We start from the raw sequence: 16,873 nt of genomic DNA, 5'->3' as shown, positions 1-16,873 counted from the left end.
TCATTTGTTAAAGCAACATAAGTTCCTGTCACATTACATTCTTCTTATTGTCCATACTTTATTGAGTGCCATGCTAATCAAAAGCATTTTATATAAAATCTTGTCTTCATGTATGAAATCATTCTGCCTTTTAAACAGACTGTTGTCTGAGATACTCCTCTTTCCTGTGGCAGTTGAGATAGAATGTTGGTTTCTGCTGTTTTGAGATGTGCCATTTCAAAATGTCAGCGGCAAAAGAGCCACCAGAGAGGTCAGTACACCTCACCAACCCCTTCTGCTCACCAACAGCCATAATTTAAGTTAATATTCATAAATTTGGCAAGCCTGCAGCAAGTGGAGCAGTAAGGTTACTGCTTTCCCAAAAAAGGTTTTAACTGCTAGAGAGATTTGTATCCCCCAAAAGGCTTGAAACTCTTTTGGCATAAAATCAACACTCTTTGTAAGTAAGCTCCAACACATATTGAACATCTAGTAAAATACTACAGAACAACAGACTTTACATTTATGGGATTAAAAAACCCTGTTCCTCTTGACTATGTTCTATACAGTACAGTAACAATATCCTTTTCTGTCTACAAACAGCTCTCTTGGGACTTTATTTGCTCTTACTAAGAACCTGTGGCCTTAAATGTTTTTATATAACACAACAGCTATTATTACAAAGGTGAAAGGAAGGTGCACACACAGAGTGCCACTGAACAGGAATGATTAGCTGGGATTCCCCTCCACTCCCTCACTCTGAGTGAATCTCCCTACAAACACCATGTTCTGTTCTGCTGTACCTTTAGCTCATCCTTGCTTTGGAAGTTGTCCAGTAAGTGCTGGAAATGAGTGTCTGACATCTGACGAAGCAAAGATAAAAGGCAGGAGACATATTCTCCCTGTTGACCAAATGAGAAACTATTTAATTCCGACAATCTGAAATTTCATAAAGAAACAACTCAGCCTGGGGTAAGGTATAAAGGGAGGGGTCTGAAATGGCCCCGATGCCTATGAGAGGGAAGCTGACATGCACAGAGAGTAAAAATACTGTGTGTTAACAGTTCCTGAATTACTGTTCATACGTAGGAATACACCTCCTAGAGGCTCCTCCACAAATGCCAGTTTTAAAGTCTTGTAGTCTATACAAAAGTCATTTTAAATTATTAATACCGACATTAATGAGTTGCCCTCCAAGCATGCAGTTTTTGACAATCACCTTTTCCAGTTACTTAATATACTACGTCTATCAAAGGTGTGACTGCAGCTCATGCAGACATACCAGGAATTATTTAAACTAATTGGCTCAGATGCTCAAACAGTGGAGCGATGACAGCATGGGATCAGTATGGGCTGCAAAAGGCGTCTGGAATCTTGTAAATATTTGTCTTATTAGTGTTCACCGAGTTATGTGCTGTCACAGCCAAAGTACTAATGGTGTCCCAGTCAGACATTCTGAATAGTGTGGGTAAGCCTACATGAGCTACAATTACATTTGTGGCCTGCAAAGCAGATGCACCCTAACCAGTTACCACAGTATCCCAAAGTGTTTTCCAAAGATGAGCTCCCCCATTTTACATATCTGAAAGCAAAGCACAGAGAAGTTAAGCAATCTGTCCAAGATAACAAGCAAGGCAGCGCCAAGAACGTAAGGAGTATGGCTTTTGACTGCCAGTCCCTTCCACAACACTGTTTTTTTTCTGTGACAATGAGCAGTTAATTTGGAAAATACACAAATTACTTCCTAAGCAGTACCTAATAAGATTCCACGTATCACTGTGAAATATGAATTCAGGAACAATTTCCTGAATACAAATTCAGGAACAAATACAAAGGATTTTATACTTGGGACTGTCCATTCCATTTAAAATTTTTTTTTCTAATTAGCTCAGGCATCTATCCAAAAGCTTTGACATAGGTTTTTCCAATAAACTTTTCAGGACTGAACTTCATTAGGAAAAAAGGTGTACGTTTATGTGTGAGGTGACGTGATAAATAGCACTAAGTCAAATGATAGGAGTAAAAAGGAATTGAGATGTTACTGGACATTTGCAAGCTATTGCCCTTTCTTATTTTGTATCAAAGAACATGTCTGAAAACTACTAAATGCCTTGCTCTTTATTAGGATTCTACCAGTTATTACTTTATCTGAGCTAATCTTTTCTCTTGTGTGAGAAGTGTTCCCCTAGTGTAGGCCTGTCCCCAACAATCTCTCTGAGGCTTCAGCCATTTGATTAAAAAGCAAGTCTAAAAAAATGGATGTTTTGAACAAGAGTTTAACATCATACATTGTGTAAATGCTGCATTAGACTCTGCCAAGCAAAAACAGAAAAGGGCAACAAATCCAGAAAAGAAGAGAGCTGAACAGCAAAATTCTGTTCTTTTTCTCTTCTTCCATTGCATGTCAAAGAAAAAAAAATTGCATGTCCAGCTGGCAGCCTGGACAAAGCGGGGGCTCTTCTTCCACCAAGCTCAACAGCTCACTTGACTTAGGATCTGCTAATTTCTTTTTCAAAAGTATGTTGTGTTTTATTTGCATGAAATAATCAGTGAACCTGGACAGAAGCTCTCCAGGGTGTTAAGTAAAGGGACCTGTCCACTGAGAATGACAGCATTGTGAGTCTCAGGAATCGAAGCCTGATACTCATATAGCCCTTGGTGATACCCCTTTAGGGGGGAAGCCCTGGGCAGGTACCCAGCTATTCAGGCCTGAAGTTCTAAACAATAACTCCCAATCACAGTGGCAAAAATAAACCAGAAAATAACCTGGAAATCCACAAAAGCTTCCTGAGCTCCACTGCTTCCTGCAGACCTCACTACTGCGAATAGGAAGGAATGGATTTGTGGCTTATTAAGGGAAAAAGACAAAGCCCTGGGCATTCATGCAGCAGAGATGATAATGAGGTGCCGGTGGTGGTGAGGGACTGAACCAAAGGTTAGAGAAGCAGGAAATAGAAACTGATTGTTAGTTACTAACGGTGATTTCCGCTGTGCACTGCGGGCATCGCTGCCCTCTTACCGCCTCCTGAGACTGCGATTTACTCATGATTGTAAGCAGAGTTTGTAAAAGAACATCCAGGAGGCTCTCCACCATCATCTCAACCTCCTCCACGACATCTCCCTCCTACAGTAAGTGATGAGCAAAGAAACAGTTAGAAACTGGAGAGAACGGAATTGGCAAAGACAATTCTGCTGCGTCAGCCATACCACAAATATTCGATTTGCAAGAGAGCTCCGTAATGGAGGGTCAGAGAAGTACAATCAAATTAATCACTGGTGCCAGCTACTGCTGTGAAACCAGTGTGTATGTTACCTCCTCGGTCTCCGATGGAAACATTCAGGGTCACAGCCATAAAGGTAAATCTATAATCAAAGGTCTGCATACACTCTAGAACACAATGGGATCAAATTATATTCAGGAACCTTTATTCTATGGCAGCATTATTTTAGCTTATTACCGTGATACCTTTCATCTCATTCCGTAACTTGTAATTGGAAATACTCATCAGTACGAATTATATTTAGCGCCGTGAGCTTCCTCCTTCAGAGTCAGATGGGGAAACTTCACCACCCTCTGTTTGTGAGCACTGCTTTAAACGACCAAGTTACCATTTGAGATCAGAGTATTATGATCATCAAAGCTGGGTGTTTAAACTCAGCAGCAATTTCCAGAAGTAAGTGTGATTTCATTGATTGGATAATTTTAGAGTATTCTCTTAATGTGAATCACAAAGTGCTAGTTACTGTCTCTTGTAGAACTGCAAGTCCTAGAGCTCTGTAGAGTTTTTGAACTCCATTGACATCTAAGTTCTGGGCTTGGATGAAGAAAATTAAACAGTGTCAAACCTGGTAAATGTATGTGGTTTTTCCCCCTCCTAACAGCAAGAACACTGTGTAATCAGAATGCTCTGAGTCACACACACAAAAGCAGACCCTCATTTCAGATGTTCTCCTGCTGACAGAAAGTTAGCAGAGTTTCATTTTTAAAACGACTATCGAAAAACTTGTATTAACCTATAAAAATCCCTCAGTCTTTGTTTTATTAAATCATTGGTGGAATTAAAAAAAAATAAAATCAAGGAGTAGATTACCAAAGAGCTGGTCTTGATTATGGAGAAGATACTACTGAGAATCCCAGAGCAGATAAGTAGCTCCTTCTGCTGTCGGAGGTGAAGGTGAATGTGGTGAAGAACTACAGGTAGCAGGATGCGCCGGGACTCTGCAAGAAGGAAAACCAGGTCACAGTCTTCCCAAGAAAAACTTAAATTTCAACCATTCAAATCAGCAGCCTTTTGGAATCCAAACTAGCCTACTGATATACGGCACGTTTGACTAATTGGTGCAACTCCTACTGTACAGGTTGTAGTACACCATGCTTCCACAAACTGTATCTAATCAATTAATAGTGCATCTGGTTTCAAAAGTTCATAAATGCAGTGTACGTGATGTTTTCAATAGTGCTACAGCTGGGAAATAACAGGTGTGAACTGATACTTTCTAATGTTCATTTCCTTTGTGCAAACCCTTCCTCACTTCATGTGGTTTTCCAGCTCTGTTGTCAGGGCTAATAGCGCTTCTCCAATACACACTTCTTGAAAACTGGCTAATTCTTCTTTTTTAGCTGGTTTACAAACCTTAATCCTATTAAAGAAGGGGGGGCAGGCAGCAGCTGTAGGAAACAGTAGCCAAAACAAGAAAAAAGAGAGTCAGGAAAAAAAGCAGCAAGACGTCAGCAAATGCACTGATAGAAGAGATGAAAGGAAAACAAGTCTTCACCATATGGGAGGCAAGAAAAAGAATGTATCTTCCTTTAATTGCAAGACCTGACGAGTAGGCAGGGTGGGCAGCCAAGAGATGACGTTGGAAACTAGATTCATCCTCCTGGGGCAGACAGGACATGGGAGAAACTGTTGTCCTGGGAGCACTGGGTCACGCTGCCACGGGCAGGAATATGATGGGAGTCTACCATTATGCTGGGTGGAAAATGTGGCGTCTCCACAGTCACAGCTGCCTCACAACGCAGAAGCTTTCCCTCTGATTTTTGATGCTGTAGTGAGATGTCATGGTGCTACGCAGCAGCCAAAAGCATCATCAGTTGCCAGTATCATTGTAAAGGGCAAATGAAGGTTAATGGGAAGGACTAAATCCCTGGATCCTGTGGGTAAAGTTACACCTGGCTTTATTGAGAAGACAGAAGAGGAAGTTTCTGCCCACAAACTGACACCCACAAAGCCAGATATTTTTATTCAAGCCACTATAATTAGATAAAATGCACTGCCTGTTTCACAGCCACCTCTGGACTAAGCTCCTCATTCTCTACACTCATAGTTTTTGAAATTAATTTCAAATTTAAGAAAAAAGATGTATGTTTATAAACAATTACAATAGATGGTTTAAACATGATTTTGTCTTGTTATCATTCTCACTGTGTGCCAAGTAGAATCATTTGAGTGCACTAACTTGAGGTCCTCACCACGGGGAAGATAAGCCCAATGATGCTTTTTATCTTCCAATATTATCTTCGTAACTTCTTTCACTCAGATATTTATGTATGAAATAAACTCACAATCTTCAGCCCTTCTTCATTCAATTAATTAATTCTTAAAGAATTACTAATATGTTGGAGCTAAAGAAATATTACAACATCATAATGTAAAGATTAAACATACTTTAAAAGAATGTCATGGGTTTCTCACATCACTTTATCTCCCTGTTTATCCATGATGGATTCATGAACATTTTCTACCTTAGGGAAACTTACAAAGTACCCTCGGTAAATACAGGCAACAGTGATGCCACCAAGATAAATAATTACCAAGATTATTGGCATTCAGCAAGGAATCGTTTGCAACAAAGCAACTGCAAAATAAACGTAGTGTGTTCCTGTTCTTAGTGAGCACCAAGTCCCATCCTGGGCCACCGCTGCCTTACCCGAGAAGGAGAAGAGGCGGCTGTCGACAGTGCGAGCAATGGACTGGAGCTTCACGACGTCCATGGACTGCCCGATGTGCACGGTGCTGGGCATGCTGCCCAGGGTGCCCCGCACGAACTCCGCCACCTCCTGCACCGTGAACATCTGCAGCAGCTCGTCAAAGATAGCGGGGAAGGAGTTCAGCAAAGCAGCCTGGAAACAGCCAACCAAGAACCTGAGTATCTCCAAGTCTGGAACTGCCGCTAAACGCAGCGAAATGCAAACAACAGTAAAACCGAAGTAAGGGTCTGCAAAAAGCTACTAAATAGTGGACTGTGGCTGGTGCTAATGTTTTGCAACACCTAAGGTTCACAGGGAACAGATCACATGTAGGATTCTAAAAATCAAGTGCTGCTGCAATACTAACTCTTACAATAAGCTGAGCACATGCATTCTGTAGAGCTTCAGAAGGCTGTACTTCAGGACACAGCTTATAGAACAGGAAAAAAATGAGGTACCAGAGAACAGAAAATAGTCCATTTTTGTTGATTTACTTTTTTCCAATAAATATAAAATTTGCTTCTGATTAGAGAGTTCCATACGATTTTTTTTGGCACTGAGCAACCACCTAAGACAGTTAAAACTCTTCAGAAAATATTCTGAAGTGAAGAGCATGTTGACAGACCCTTAACCATAGCAGCACTGCCATGTGATGTTGCAGTGCTTCTGCAACAGGGGTGAGGTGTGATTTCACGTGAAAGAGGCATCACATCATGCAAGTAAGTGTGCACGTGGCTCTTGCAATAACGGATATTTCCAGAAAGCTGGAGTTATCCTTGAAGGTGATTCTTAAAGTGCAGAAACAGTACCAGCACAACAACAACAACGAAAAATCCAACTCTACATCTCTTATTTCATACCTTTTCAATTAATTTCTAACATCAGAAAACTCCATGCATCGCCCTTTCCTCAAGTTCCATAGACTTGGCATCATACCTACAACTGCCACACACCTCTAATGTTTTAAAATCCCTCTCTCTCTTCCTCTACATCCCACCCAAGATCCATGCCTGCTTCCTCATTATAACCACTTAAATTCTGAGATGGTGGCTTTCTTGACCTGCAGCAGAGTCAGGATTTGACTCCACTCCCACCACCCACTGCAGCCCCGGCCCCACCACCCTCCACATGTCCCTTCATGCTGTTTCCTTTCCTTCCTTCCCTTCCACCTCCCTTGTCAGAAGCTCCATGCAAACCACCCTGATTTCCTGCAGAAGTTCACATTTACCAAACTTCCTTGCAGATCCCCACTGAGCTTTGCCCTTCCAGAGTCTGACTGCCTATCGCTATTTTCTTCTGTTCTGCAAGTTCTCCTTTTCCTCACAGATTTTTTTTTTTGTTGTTGTTTTCTCATTGCATAAACATGTCTCTTCCTCTCTTGTGCTGGCTCTACCACTGGCATTGCCTCTCCTAATCCCATCTAATACACAGTTTCCTTCTTTGCCAAGTCTTTCCTCAAACTATCTTTCCCTTCAAACAACAGTGATGTCTATTTAATGGTCTTTGAGCAGTCTAAGTTATTTTTACAACTAACTGTAGAGCCCATTAAATTATTCTGAATATAAATTTACCTCTTTCTTCTTCGCGCTCGTTATCTCTCTCAACATCTTGTCTTGTTACAATCAATTCAGATTACACAAAAACTCACATAGCCTCCTGGGTGTTGTCACCTATTTGTTGCTACATACATACAATGTACTAACAAAATAAACAAATATGAATCATTTAAACAGCTCATGGTACTCTTGGAAGGCTGTAACAGCCGCAAATCCAGTCATCATCTTTATCTTTGGGATAATACAAATGAAATCACAATATTGGCCCAACAAATCCTTACAGAATTTTCCCTAAACTTATTTCTAACTATTATGATAAAACAGGAGTATTTCTGTGGTGATTGGGGACATCCAGCAGTAATCTAAGGATGTGCAGGATCTCTTCAGGAAGCTCTGGAGCCATCCTGAGGAACAGTGACATCATTTCAGCAGTTCCTTGGCTCTATTCTGTACAACACCTTAAAATATTCTCCAGTATTACTCATGTCAAACTAATTGCCTGAAAGGAAGGACATAATCAGTTTTAACCTCATTGCTGGAATGAACTATATTAGAGATATCTCTAATATCCTGGATAAAAGGATAAGTGTGAAGAAAATTATGTTTGTTAGGGCCTCAAGCATTTCTGTAGATATTTAACAGCTGTCCAGATTTCCAGAACTAGTATGTAAACTCCTTGGCTGTCCTGAACAATCTGAATTGCATCATCTTGTGTGTGCCCTCAATAGTGCCTTTTCAGCATGTGGATGCCATAAGCTGTTCCATTAATTACTGAAATACTCCACATTTTCTAGTTTTAAAGTACCAGCCACTTAAACATTAAATTCCACTTTATATGCAGGAAAAGAGGGTTTGGGATAGGGAAAAGGGATTAATCGGGAACATCCACGATGAAATACTTGTGCAGTTCTGAGGATTGTTACTTACAGAATTAAATGTCGGCCTTGAAGTACCACCACACTTTTGTGGGGCACATGTCCCAGCTCCGCTCGCCTGCCCTCCAGGCTGAGAGGCCTATGGGGCAATTGGGATCAAGGGGCAACATAGTGGCAAGGGGGAAACAAAAAGTAAACTTTTCAAAGATTAAACAAGGACAGGCTTTACAAATTACAAAAGTCCAAAGTAAGAAATACTGTAGTGAGAGAAAGGAGGGGGGGAAAAAAAAAAAAAAGAGAAACAAAGAGAAAAAGGGAAAATAACCCCATCTTCAAATCTAGTCTCCCTCTGTACTTTTGATGAACACAACTGGAAAAAACCCAAAGAACCCTAAACAGCTGCCTTCACAAGATGCTGTTTCCACTCACTGTGACTTTGCCTGCAAAATCTGTGCACTGCTTTCTCGTGTTCCTGGCTCATCTTATTATACCCACTAATGGGTGATTAAATAAAAGATTAGAGCAGCTGCTCTCAACATCTTTTGGAGCAGCCTCTTAAGAAAGAGATGGCACTGCTGGCAGCTTCCCGAACCAGTGGAGTCACTCTGTTTTGTGGCAACGTTCACAGCAACTGCTTCTCTGGCAAACTACAGTAGGTGTTCAAAACATCTGTAAATACTAAATTAGTGATTACAAATCACCAGGAAGTTCCAAGTTTGTCTTTGATATTCTCTGAGCTGAGGCATACACGTAACAACGTAAGTATTTAAAACTTTTAAACACAGAAATATGCAATATAGTACAGGGATCTTTAAGACATGAAACAAAATTTAGCAACTTCCTTACTCACTTTGAGTAGTATCTTAAGCCCACCTGAAGTCTTCATGAAGTCACCCGGGCCATCTTCCAAATAACATATTCACTGTGAGTGTGGTTACCACCGTGTGCTTGCAGCCAGGCTGCCTATGATTCTGACCGTAATTTTAGAGCGTGCTGGAATTAAGTTTATCTGACTGTGAGTACATCAACTGAACTTCTCCACTGTGATGTTGCTATGACACCAAGTATTGACTCAAGCTACTACAATGAAGGATTTAAAATTTCTTTAGGTAAACTGTGAGGCACATGAATGAGTGGCTTTAAAATGTAGTTTACTTTTGTAAGGAGCAGAAATTGTATTCTCATGTGACAAGTCACTTTCCCCTTGAGAGTCCACAGTTCAGCTCACCTCTATCTGTGAAGTGATGCAAAGCTACTGTCTAATAACGTTAATCAGTTATGTCATTTTCCAGCATCATCTGCTTGTTCGAGGCAGAAAACTCTATTAACTGCATTTAATTGTCATATACTACCTGTGCAGAAAATAGCTGCCTTTTGGTTTGCCAGTTAAGGTGTAGAAAATAGCAAACCTGTGTGAAGATGAGAGTCTCAGAGCTCCTGCTGTCCAAGCTGAGCACAAATCTGATGGACTGGAAAAGCTCCTGGATGCTGGAGCGGAACTGTTCCTCCTCCATTCCACAAGTAGCTCTGGAGTAAAGGATCCGAGATTGGACAATGAACTTGAAAAGATATTCCAAGGCCTTAAGAAGCAGGAGAGGAAGGAGATTAAGATACAGAAAAAGAAAGAAAGAAAAATAAAGGAGCTTTAAAGAGAGCCAGGAAAGATTCTAGGTGCATAAACACTAAATTCTCCAGCTTTAGAAAGGAGAAAGAAAAACAGGTTTTGTAAGTTATAAAATCCAGTTAAGGAAGAGCTACCCATAGGCAAATATGTATCAACCAATAACCGCTGTTACTAGTATGTCCCACTAACAAAAAAAGTATGCATTTAAGTCAAATAGACAAATCTGATTTACCAAATTTGAGGAAAATCTTGGTGACGATAAGAGACCATTAGTTTTCTCATGACTTGGCACAATGACTGTGTCTGAAGACGCTATTCTCCTGGTTTTGTTCAAATTTTATGTGTAATTACTTGAGTTAGCTAATCTAGATTAAGATAAATGGGACTGTAGGTGGAACAGAAGGATAATCTACTTTTCAGTATGAACACAACAGCAAGGTTCACCTTTATTTCTGGCAGCTGCATGTACAAACAGAAATAAATGTAGATGTAGAAAGAGAAGACAAGAGCAGCATGTTAAGCCCCCACAGCAGCAGCAAACTGCAGTACTGTAGTGAGTATCTCTTTATTTTGAGCTTTAAGTTAAAGCATCTTTCTTCTATTGTCACCTATGAAACTTGGAGAGCACGCAGCAGAAGCAGAATAACCTGCACAGAAGATAGCATTTAGCACTATTACACACTGTGATAGATGCTGCAGTCCTGAAGGACTGGCAAATTGCATCTTGTTGTAGAATGATGATTTGCTCTATGGCATGTCTAGATTAAGTCTGAATTTGCAACCTAAACATCTCTAACTAAAATTTTGTAAACGGCATTATTCAGAGCTCCATTGATTTGGCAGCGGTGACAATGAAGAAAAATACATTGTTCTATGCAGTCTTTAACAAGTTTAGCCATCTATCCAAGGTTCTCACAGACACCAATGTAGCAACGGAACATTCCCCACAGCAACAAGGCCTTTTTGATCGTTTGGTGTACACTACTGTCAACTCTGAAATCTACTAAATATAATTAACATTTAAACTTCACTCCTTCCCTTAGTGTTTAACATGATACATCGTTATAGCAGGATTAAGGGAATGCATGAAGCATAGCTTCAGGATAGCCTCAAAATTCAGCACAAGACACAAACAGGCTGGAGCTCCAGTGATCATAGTATATACAGAAACATTAGTAATACTCCACTGTATTGACTGGAAAGCATTCTTGTCTGCTTCACTTCAGTTGGGAAACCGAAAGTTAATTCAAATACAGATTTTGGTCTCATCAGATATTTTTGCATCCATAAGATGCCCCTCGTTGAACCACCACACTATATGCATGAATATGCAACATTACGTTGCAAGCTTTAGAATGCTACAGCTTCAAGGATTGAGGATGGGAATGTGACGCTCCTCATAAAGCCATCACAGATTTCAAAATGCCACTGGTACTCACAGCATTTCTTTTTTCAACTTTGGCAATTTGGCAGTACATTATTTATACTTCTGTATGAAACATCTCTCAGTGAAGCTTCCTTACATCAAAGAACATTATACATCTGGAGAGTTTCCAGACAAAGATCAATTGGTTCACAAGAGTCAGCTCTTCAAGGTCAGTATCTCTGCTGCAAACACCAAACACTGCAAGGCAACTGCTCGTACAAGCTCTTTTATAGGTTTGGTATAGACAGCCATAATTCTAACCTCAAAGCTCGTAACTTTAATGTGAAGATTATGTTTTGCAATGAATCAGAGAATTTATGTGTGAAATTCTATAATTCTCTGTGGAAAGTGTAATGGCAGCCTTTCAGAGACACTCCATGTCCTTAGCACAGACAACCTAAACTGTTGCCTGGAATGAACCCACAAAAGCAGTTAAATGAAGAGTTCAGTGTCTTTGCAGACACATTGTAAAAACATGCCAGGATGGTAAAAACACAAACTAAGTCTTGTCAGCACAAATCAGCATTTGGACTGTCTACTTAGTACTTACAGGATCACAGATATGATGCATATATGTGCCTAAAGACATAGAAGGGCACTGAAATAAAATTCAAATCTATTATTTTTGGCATTAAAAAAACCCAAACACATCAGTATCAAATTAAAGGAAGTGTCTTAAAAACAAAGTATGCACGGTCACACAGTAGGTGAGCACACACCACTCACCTGTGACCAACAACCTAGAGATTCATGGTACTACCGCCATCAACCTTATTTCCTCTCAACCAAACAATCCTTAAACTCTACCAGTGGTACTCCAGGAGAGATGAGAAAAGGAGTAAGAAATGTGTATATAGATAACACATCTCAAAGAAATCCCACTTACTAATGAGTAACCTTCCTTTCTTCTCTGAGTGACTGTCCATATGCACATTCACCCTGTGAATACGGGAACAACATGTCTCAACGTGCACAGATTACCTGGCTGGTGGTTGCAATGTCTCGGGAGAATTTAAACCAGAAGAACACTATGACAAAAGCAGCACGAGTTAAAAGCTTCTATGATAACACAGGTAAAAAAGTGGATACATTTCTGTGGTTATTCTGCACGTCTAATGGATAAAGATACTCTTTGGGGACACTAGTGTCACTTGAGCCTTCAGGGATTATGCTCAGACAACATTTGATGATTTTACTGCAGCACATTAATAAATCCAGTGGACAGTCCTGGGGGACAGCAGAGCTGCACATCTGGATTCACCTGCTGCAGAAATGAAGAGTCTGTTCAATTCAAACAAAAGGCAAACCATTCCTGATGTTCAGAATACGAACAGACCAGTCAACCTTGTATAAAGCTGCTTTAAGAAAAAACACAGATTCATTTTCTACCTCAAGAAACCCAAAGATTACTTCAGGAAAGAATCTGGAGTGTGTAGAATGGGCACAGTGTATGCAAAGAGGATTAGCTCTGAAGGTCTGAATTTCTTTCACTGTCTTAACCAAAGCGAATAAAAGACATTTTCAGCAGTCTGTGAGTATCCACTTCACCATTCAAGAGCAGCCACCAAACTTCTTCCTGCTACTGTCACCATGGTTTTTTCCAGAGAACAACACACTTGAATCAAGTGCAAGAGGCATCTACGCAGTTTTAAGAAAAATAAAAGTGCACAGGTTCAAGCGAAGGTACCAAGTTAAGTCTTGTGAGAGGAGACAAAAGACCTGGGGCAGAGCTCAAGGCATCAGCGATAAAAGAAGGAGCAAGTCCCACAAACAGGCTGACCAGGGTGGAACAACTATAATTATATCAACAATTTTCTGGTATTCTTAGAAAAAGCGAGACTGTAGAAAATATGAATCATCAAATAAGTAATAAATAAGTCCAGAGACAGACTGGTCTTAAAAGCAACAGACTAACATTTCTTTTTTAAATTCAGGGTGAAAAAAACAATTTGGAGGAGTCCTGAGTCTCAAAAGTCAGGCTGAGAACATAATTCCAAGTCTCCCATTCACTCGCTCCCTGGCTGGCACGGCTCAGGAAGCATGTTCAGGCTTTTGAAGAAATCAGCTGGGAAGACCGACCCTTTCTGCGTCACTGATTCATGTAAAGCCCCATAGTAATAGTTTTCAGTACCTCAAAGTCTCTAAAAAAAGTTTAATGCATGTTCTGTGTGGTCCAGCTCCAGAACACTGATATGTGACTTCCCAAGGAAATAATGGTCCTGCTTTTTCAGTGGGTTACTCAATGCAGGTGAAAACCACCAGTGATTCTGCTCCTGGAAGATAACTGAAGCTGAAAGGGCATCTCTTAGAGACGCTAAGTTTGGCCATGACTAGTAGGGAAAGCAAAACCATCTGATGAGCTATACATGGACACTTCATTACAGAATTCTCCAGGGAGGCCCAGGCTGGATGCAGCTTACATGGAGATGGTCATAGGGCATAATAAAGGAACATGATGCCATGTATTCTGGCACAGGTAGACACATCCTTTTGGTTACAGTCCCCCCAGGTTTTATAGAAGTTTTTTGAGGATTTAAAGCAGTCCAGAAGGAGGTAAGTCATTTTAGAAATAGTCTAGAGCACCGCTTGCTAATGCAAAGGTCGAAAATCAGAATCCTGTGAGGCATATCCATGTCTCTTACAAATGTCCATGGGCAGTCAAAAATCAAAAAGGAGGTATTTTAACACCTGCTTTAGGGTACTGTGTTTAACAGCTAATTCAGGGGAAAAGAGATGAGATGGCTATCCTGTTCACTGAGATGAAGAGCTACTAATGCATGGAGTGTAGAGAAGACACTCAAGACCACAGAAATTCCCAAGAACCGAATATAGTATTACTAATGACATATTAGCAGTGATGATGGGTTTGGTACAAACTTGTTCCAAATGCCTGAAATAAAACCTGGAAACAAAGAAAGAAATCCTCCTCTCATCCGATAATTTCAATAGATTTCTTTGCAGCTAAAAAAAATAAGAAGGATGGGAATGGAAGCAAAAAGAATGAGAAAGTTGATAATTTTCACCTTTGTCCCACTTTTACCATTCTCTATAAATCTGTGGTTGAAAAGTATTACGAAAAAGCCGTTTCCAAGTATGTAAATATCTCCAAAAGATAAAGTAACTACTGGTGTAATGCCCTTGTAAGTATCAGGATGGGATTGTAACAGGAGGATCTTGAAAGCTTGTTGATGGTGGTGATGCCTTAAACATTCAAATGGAGCAACGATTCTCAAAAAATAAAAATTACTTTCTCAAAAATATCAACTAAAGTAGACTAAAGGAGGCAAAACAAACAGCAAAAATATCACAGGAAGAAAGAAAAAAGCCATATTGAAGTCTGAAACATATGCCAAGACACAAACACAAATACATTCACACGGAACAATCTCTGTATGAGTGTGGGCTTCACCTATTTGTACTGAGGTGAAAAAGTGAGGAAAAGGAGGTGCTGATCTCTGCCACTGCTGTTAGTTCTAAATGTGCCCAGACTCCAATGTTTGGCCACAAGCCTACTCACAGAAAGAAGGTACGGATGGACACTCACTCAAAGAGGAAGATCTTCCTGCAAATTTGGAATCCTATATTTATGTGCTTGACACAGTATCTTTCTGTTTTACAATTACACGTGGTAAAAATACTCCATTCTCTGATTTCTCTGTACTAGCACCAAAAATATTCCCTTTGTTTCACATCCCATTAGAAAGCTGTGCCTTCCTGCAAGATCATACGCTCATCACAGAACTGTGATTCAGGTCCCATGCAATGACAGTTGTTAAATTTTCCATCCAGTTAAAGGCTCATTTATCTGCTTCTTCAAATACTCCACAACTTCAATACAATGAAACGGTGTCAATGCCAGAAACGTGCCTAATAAATTTAAAATAACGACTTCTTGAAGTGCAAGGTGTAGACCACAGGTATATGTATGTATGTGGCCAGTGCATATATAGTCCATGTAAGTCCCACTTAAGTTCTCCACAGGGCTTTGGAAGGACTTAAGGAGACACAATTCTTCCATTTTTTTTCCTGCACAAGAGTGAATCTCCCTCTAAAACTAAAATGTTGGCAAAAAAGTTAAAAAAAAATAGTCTGGTTAAACAAATAAAGGCCAGACTACCCTTGGTTTTACATACAGCTTCCCCAGCCCTTTTGTAGTCACAGATGGACAGACACACCAGTACTTTCATGGATACATACTCTCATGGCTTCCTGGATGTGGTCCTGGCGCACAAGCTCAGCTGAACGGTCCATGTACCACTTCAGGCATCGGATCAGCTCTCTGAATGTAACAAATGGTGAAAAGAAGAGGAATTGTCAGCACTATTTAAAAATTTCAGAGAGGAATCTATAAAATAGTCTCATTTCACTTCAGCGGTCAGCTATAGCCATCCCAGCTACTGAATTTACATAATATATAAGTTTATTTAAGTTTCAAAACCAGAAAATAATTTCTTTGCTGTAATTGACTTAGATCATGAGGAACACTAAGAGAACACCAAAAAGTTGTTTTTAAAGAGATAGCTTTGATAAAGGTATGCAATACAGTTCTAAGACCAAAACATACTCTTTTTTTTCCCTGTGAGAAATTCCAGATCCCCTCTACTTAAGCAATTTTTAGAAATTAAGATCACAAAGACAATACATGCATCTATTTTCCTAAGTACACAATACCATTTGGACTAAAACAGCTGTATTAAAAACATGTTTTATTTCAGACATCAGACTACTAAAAATCATTTGTTTTGTCTGGAAGAGTTGATGATTAACACAAAGCAGAACATCTTTTTAACCTCTAAACATGACTGTGCCTTCTAGTGTTGTATAGTATCTACAGGTTTTCACCTACCACTGCCATTATATCTGTCTTCCTGTCTGATGCAAAACTCAAAAAAGAATACTAGAAAATAAGGCAGAAACTTCAAAGTGACAGTGAAAATTAAGTTTCTGATCTACTGAAATTATACATTTACTCTAATCAAATTGAACATCACCTTATGGGAATACCTGTCTACTTTGGAAGAGGAAATTACAATTAGTTCTCTAAGCTTTCACACAAGTTTGATATCCCTACATCCTTCTCAAGCCAAGAAATGTAAAAGCTCTTGGTAGCTCATTAATACAGACTGATAATGAGTTGTTGCTGAGTGACAGCGTCTCTTCCGTTAAAAAAAAAAAAAAAAAAAAAAAAAAAAAAAAAAAAAAATGCCAATTAAAAACTTCACACACTTCAAGAACTGTGTCTTCTCAGGTTCCCCTGAGCCTGCCCAGTGTCCATCAGCCTGTTAGCAGGGCTGCCCAACATGATGAACCCTCTTTGAAAATTAAGACCAAAACCAGAAGAAATAAAGCATAGGGGAAAAAAAAAAAAAAAAAACCCACCAAAAGAGAGAACAGACTGACTATCCCTTCCAATAAAGGGATTTTCCAGAATTTTAATGCACG

General features: G+C 39.8%; 1 protein-coding gene across 1 annotated transcript in view; it reads right to left on the bottom strand.

Moving 5' to 3' along the window:
* The window catches only part of DOCK3 (dedicator of cytokinesis 3), a 243,213-nt gene that overhangs the window by 58,042 nt on the left and 168,298 nt on the right, over window positions 1–16,873 (bottom strand). Inside the window, exons 23-27 of the mRNA XM_014953482.1 lie at window positions 15,629–15,710; window positions 9,791–9,961; window positions 5,911–6,103; window positions 4,071–4,198; window positions 2,957–3,103 (exon numbers count right to left, since the gene is read on the bottom strand). Coding sequence (XP_014808968.1) covers window positions 2,957–3,103; window positions 4,071–4,198; window positions 5,911–6,103; window positions 9,791–9,961; window positions 15,629–15,710 — 721 coding nt within the window. The remainder of the gene's footprint in view (window positions 1–2,956; window positions 3,104–4,070; window positions 4,199–5,910; window positions 6,104–9,790; window positions 9,962–15,628; window positions 15,711–16,873) is intronic.

The sequence above is a fragment of the Calidris pugnax genome, unplaced genomic scaffold, assembly GCF_001431845.1.
Source record: "Calidris pugnax isolate Ruff unplaced genomic scaffold, ASM143184v1 scaffold247, whole genome shotgun sequence".
NCBI lineage: Eukaryota > Metazoa > Chordata > Aves > Charadriiformes > Scolopacidae > Calidris > Calidris pugnax.
This window is presented reverse-complemented; position numbering and strand designations above follow the sequence as displayed.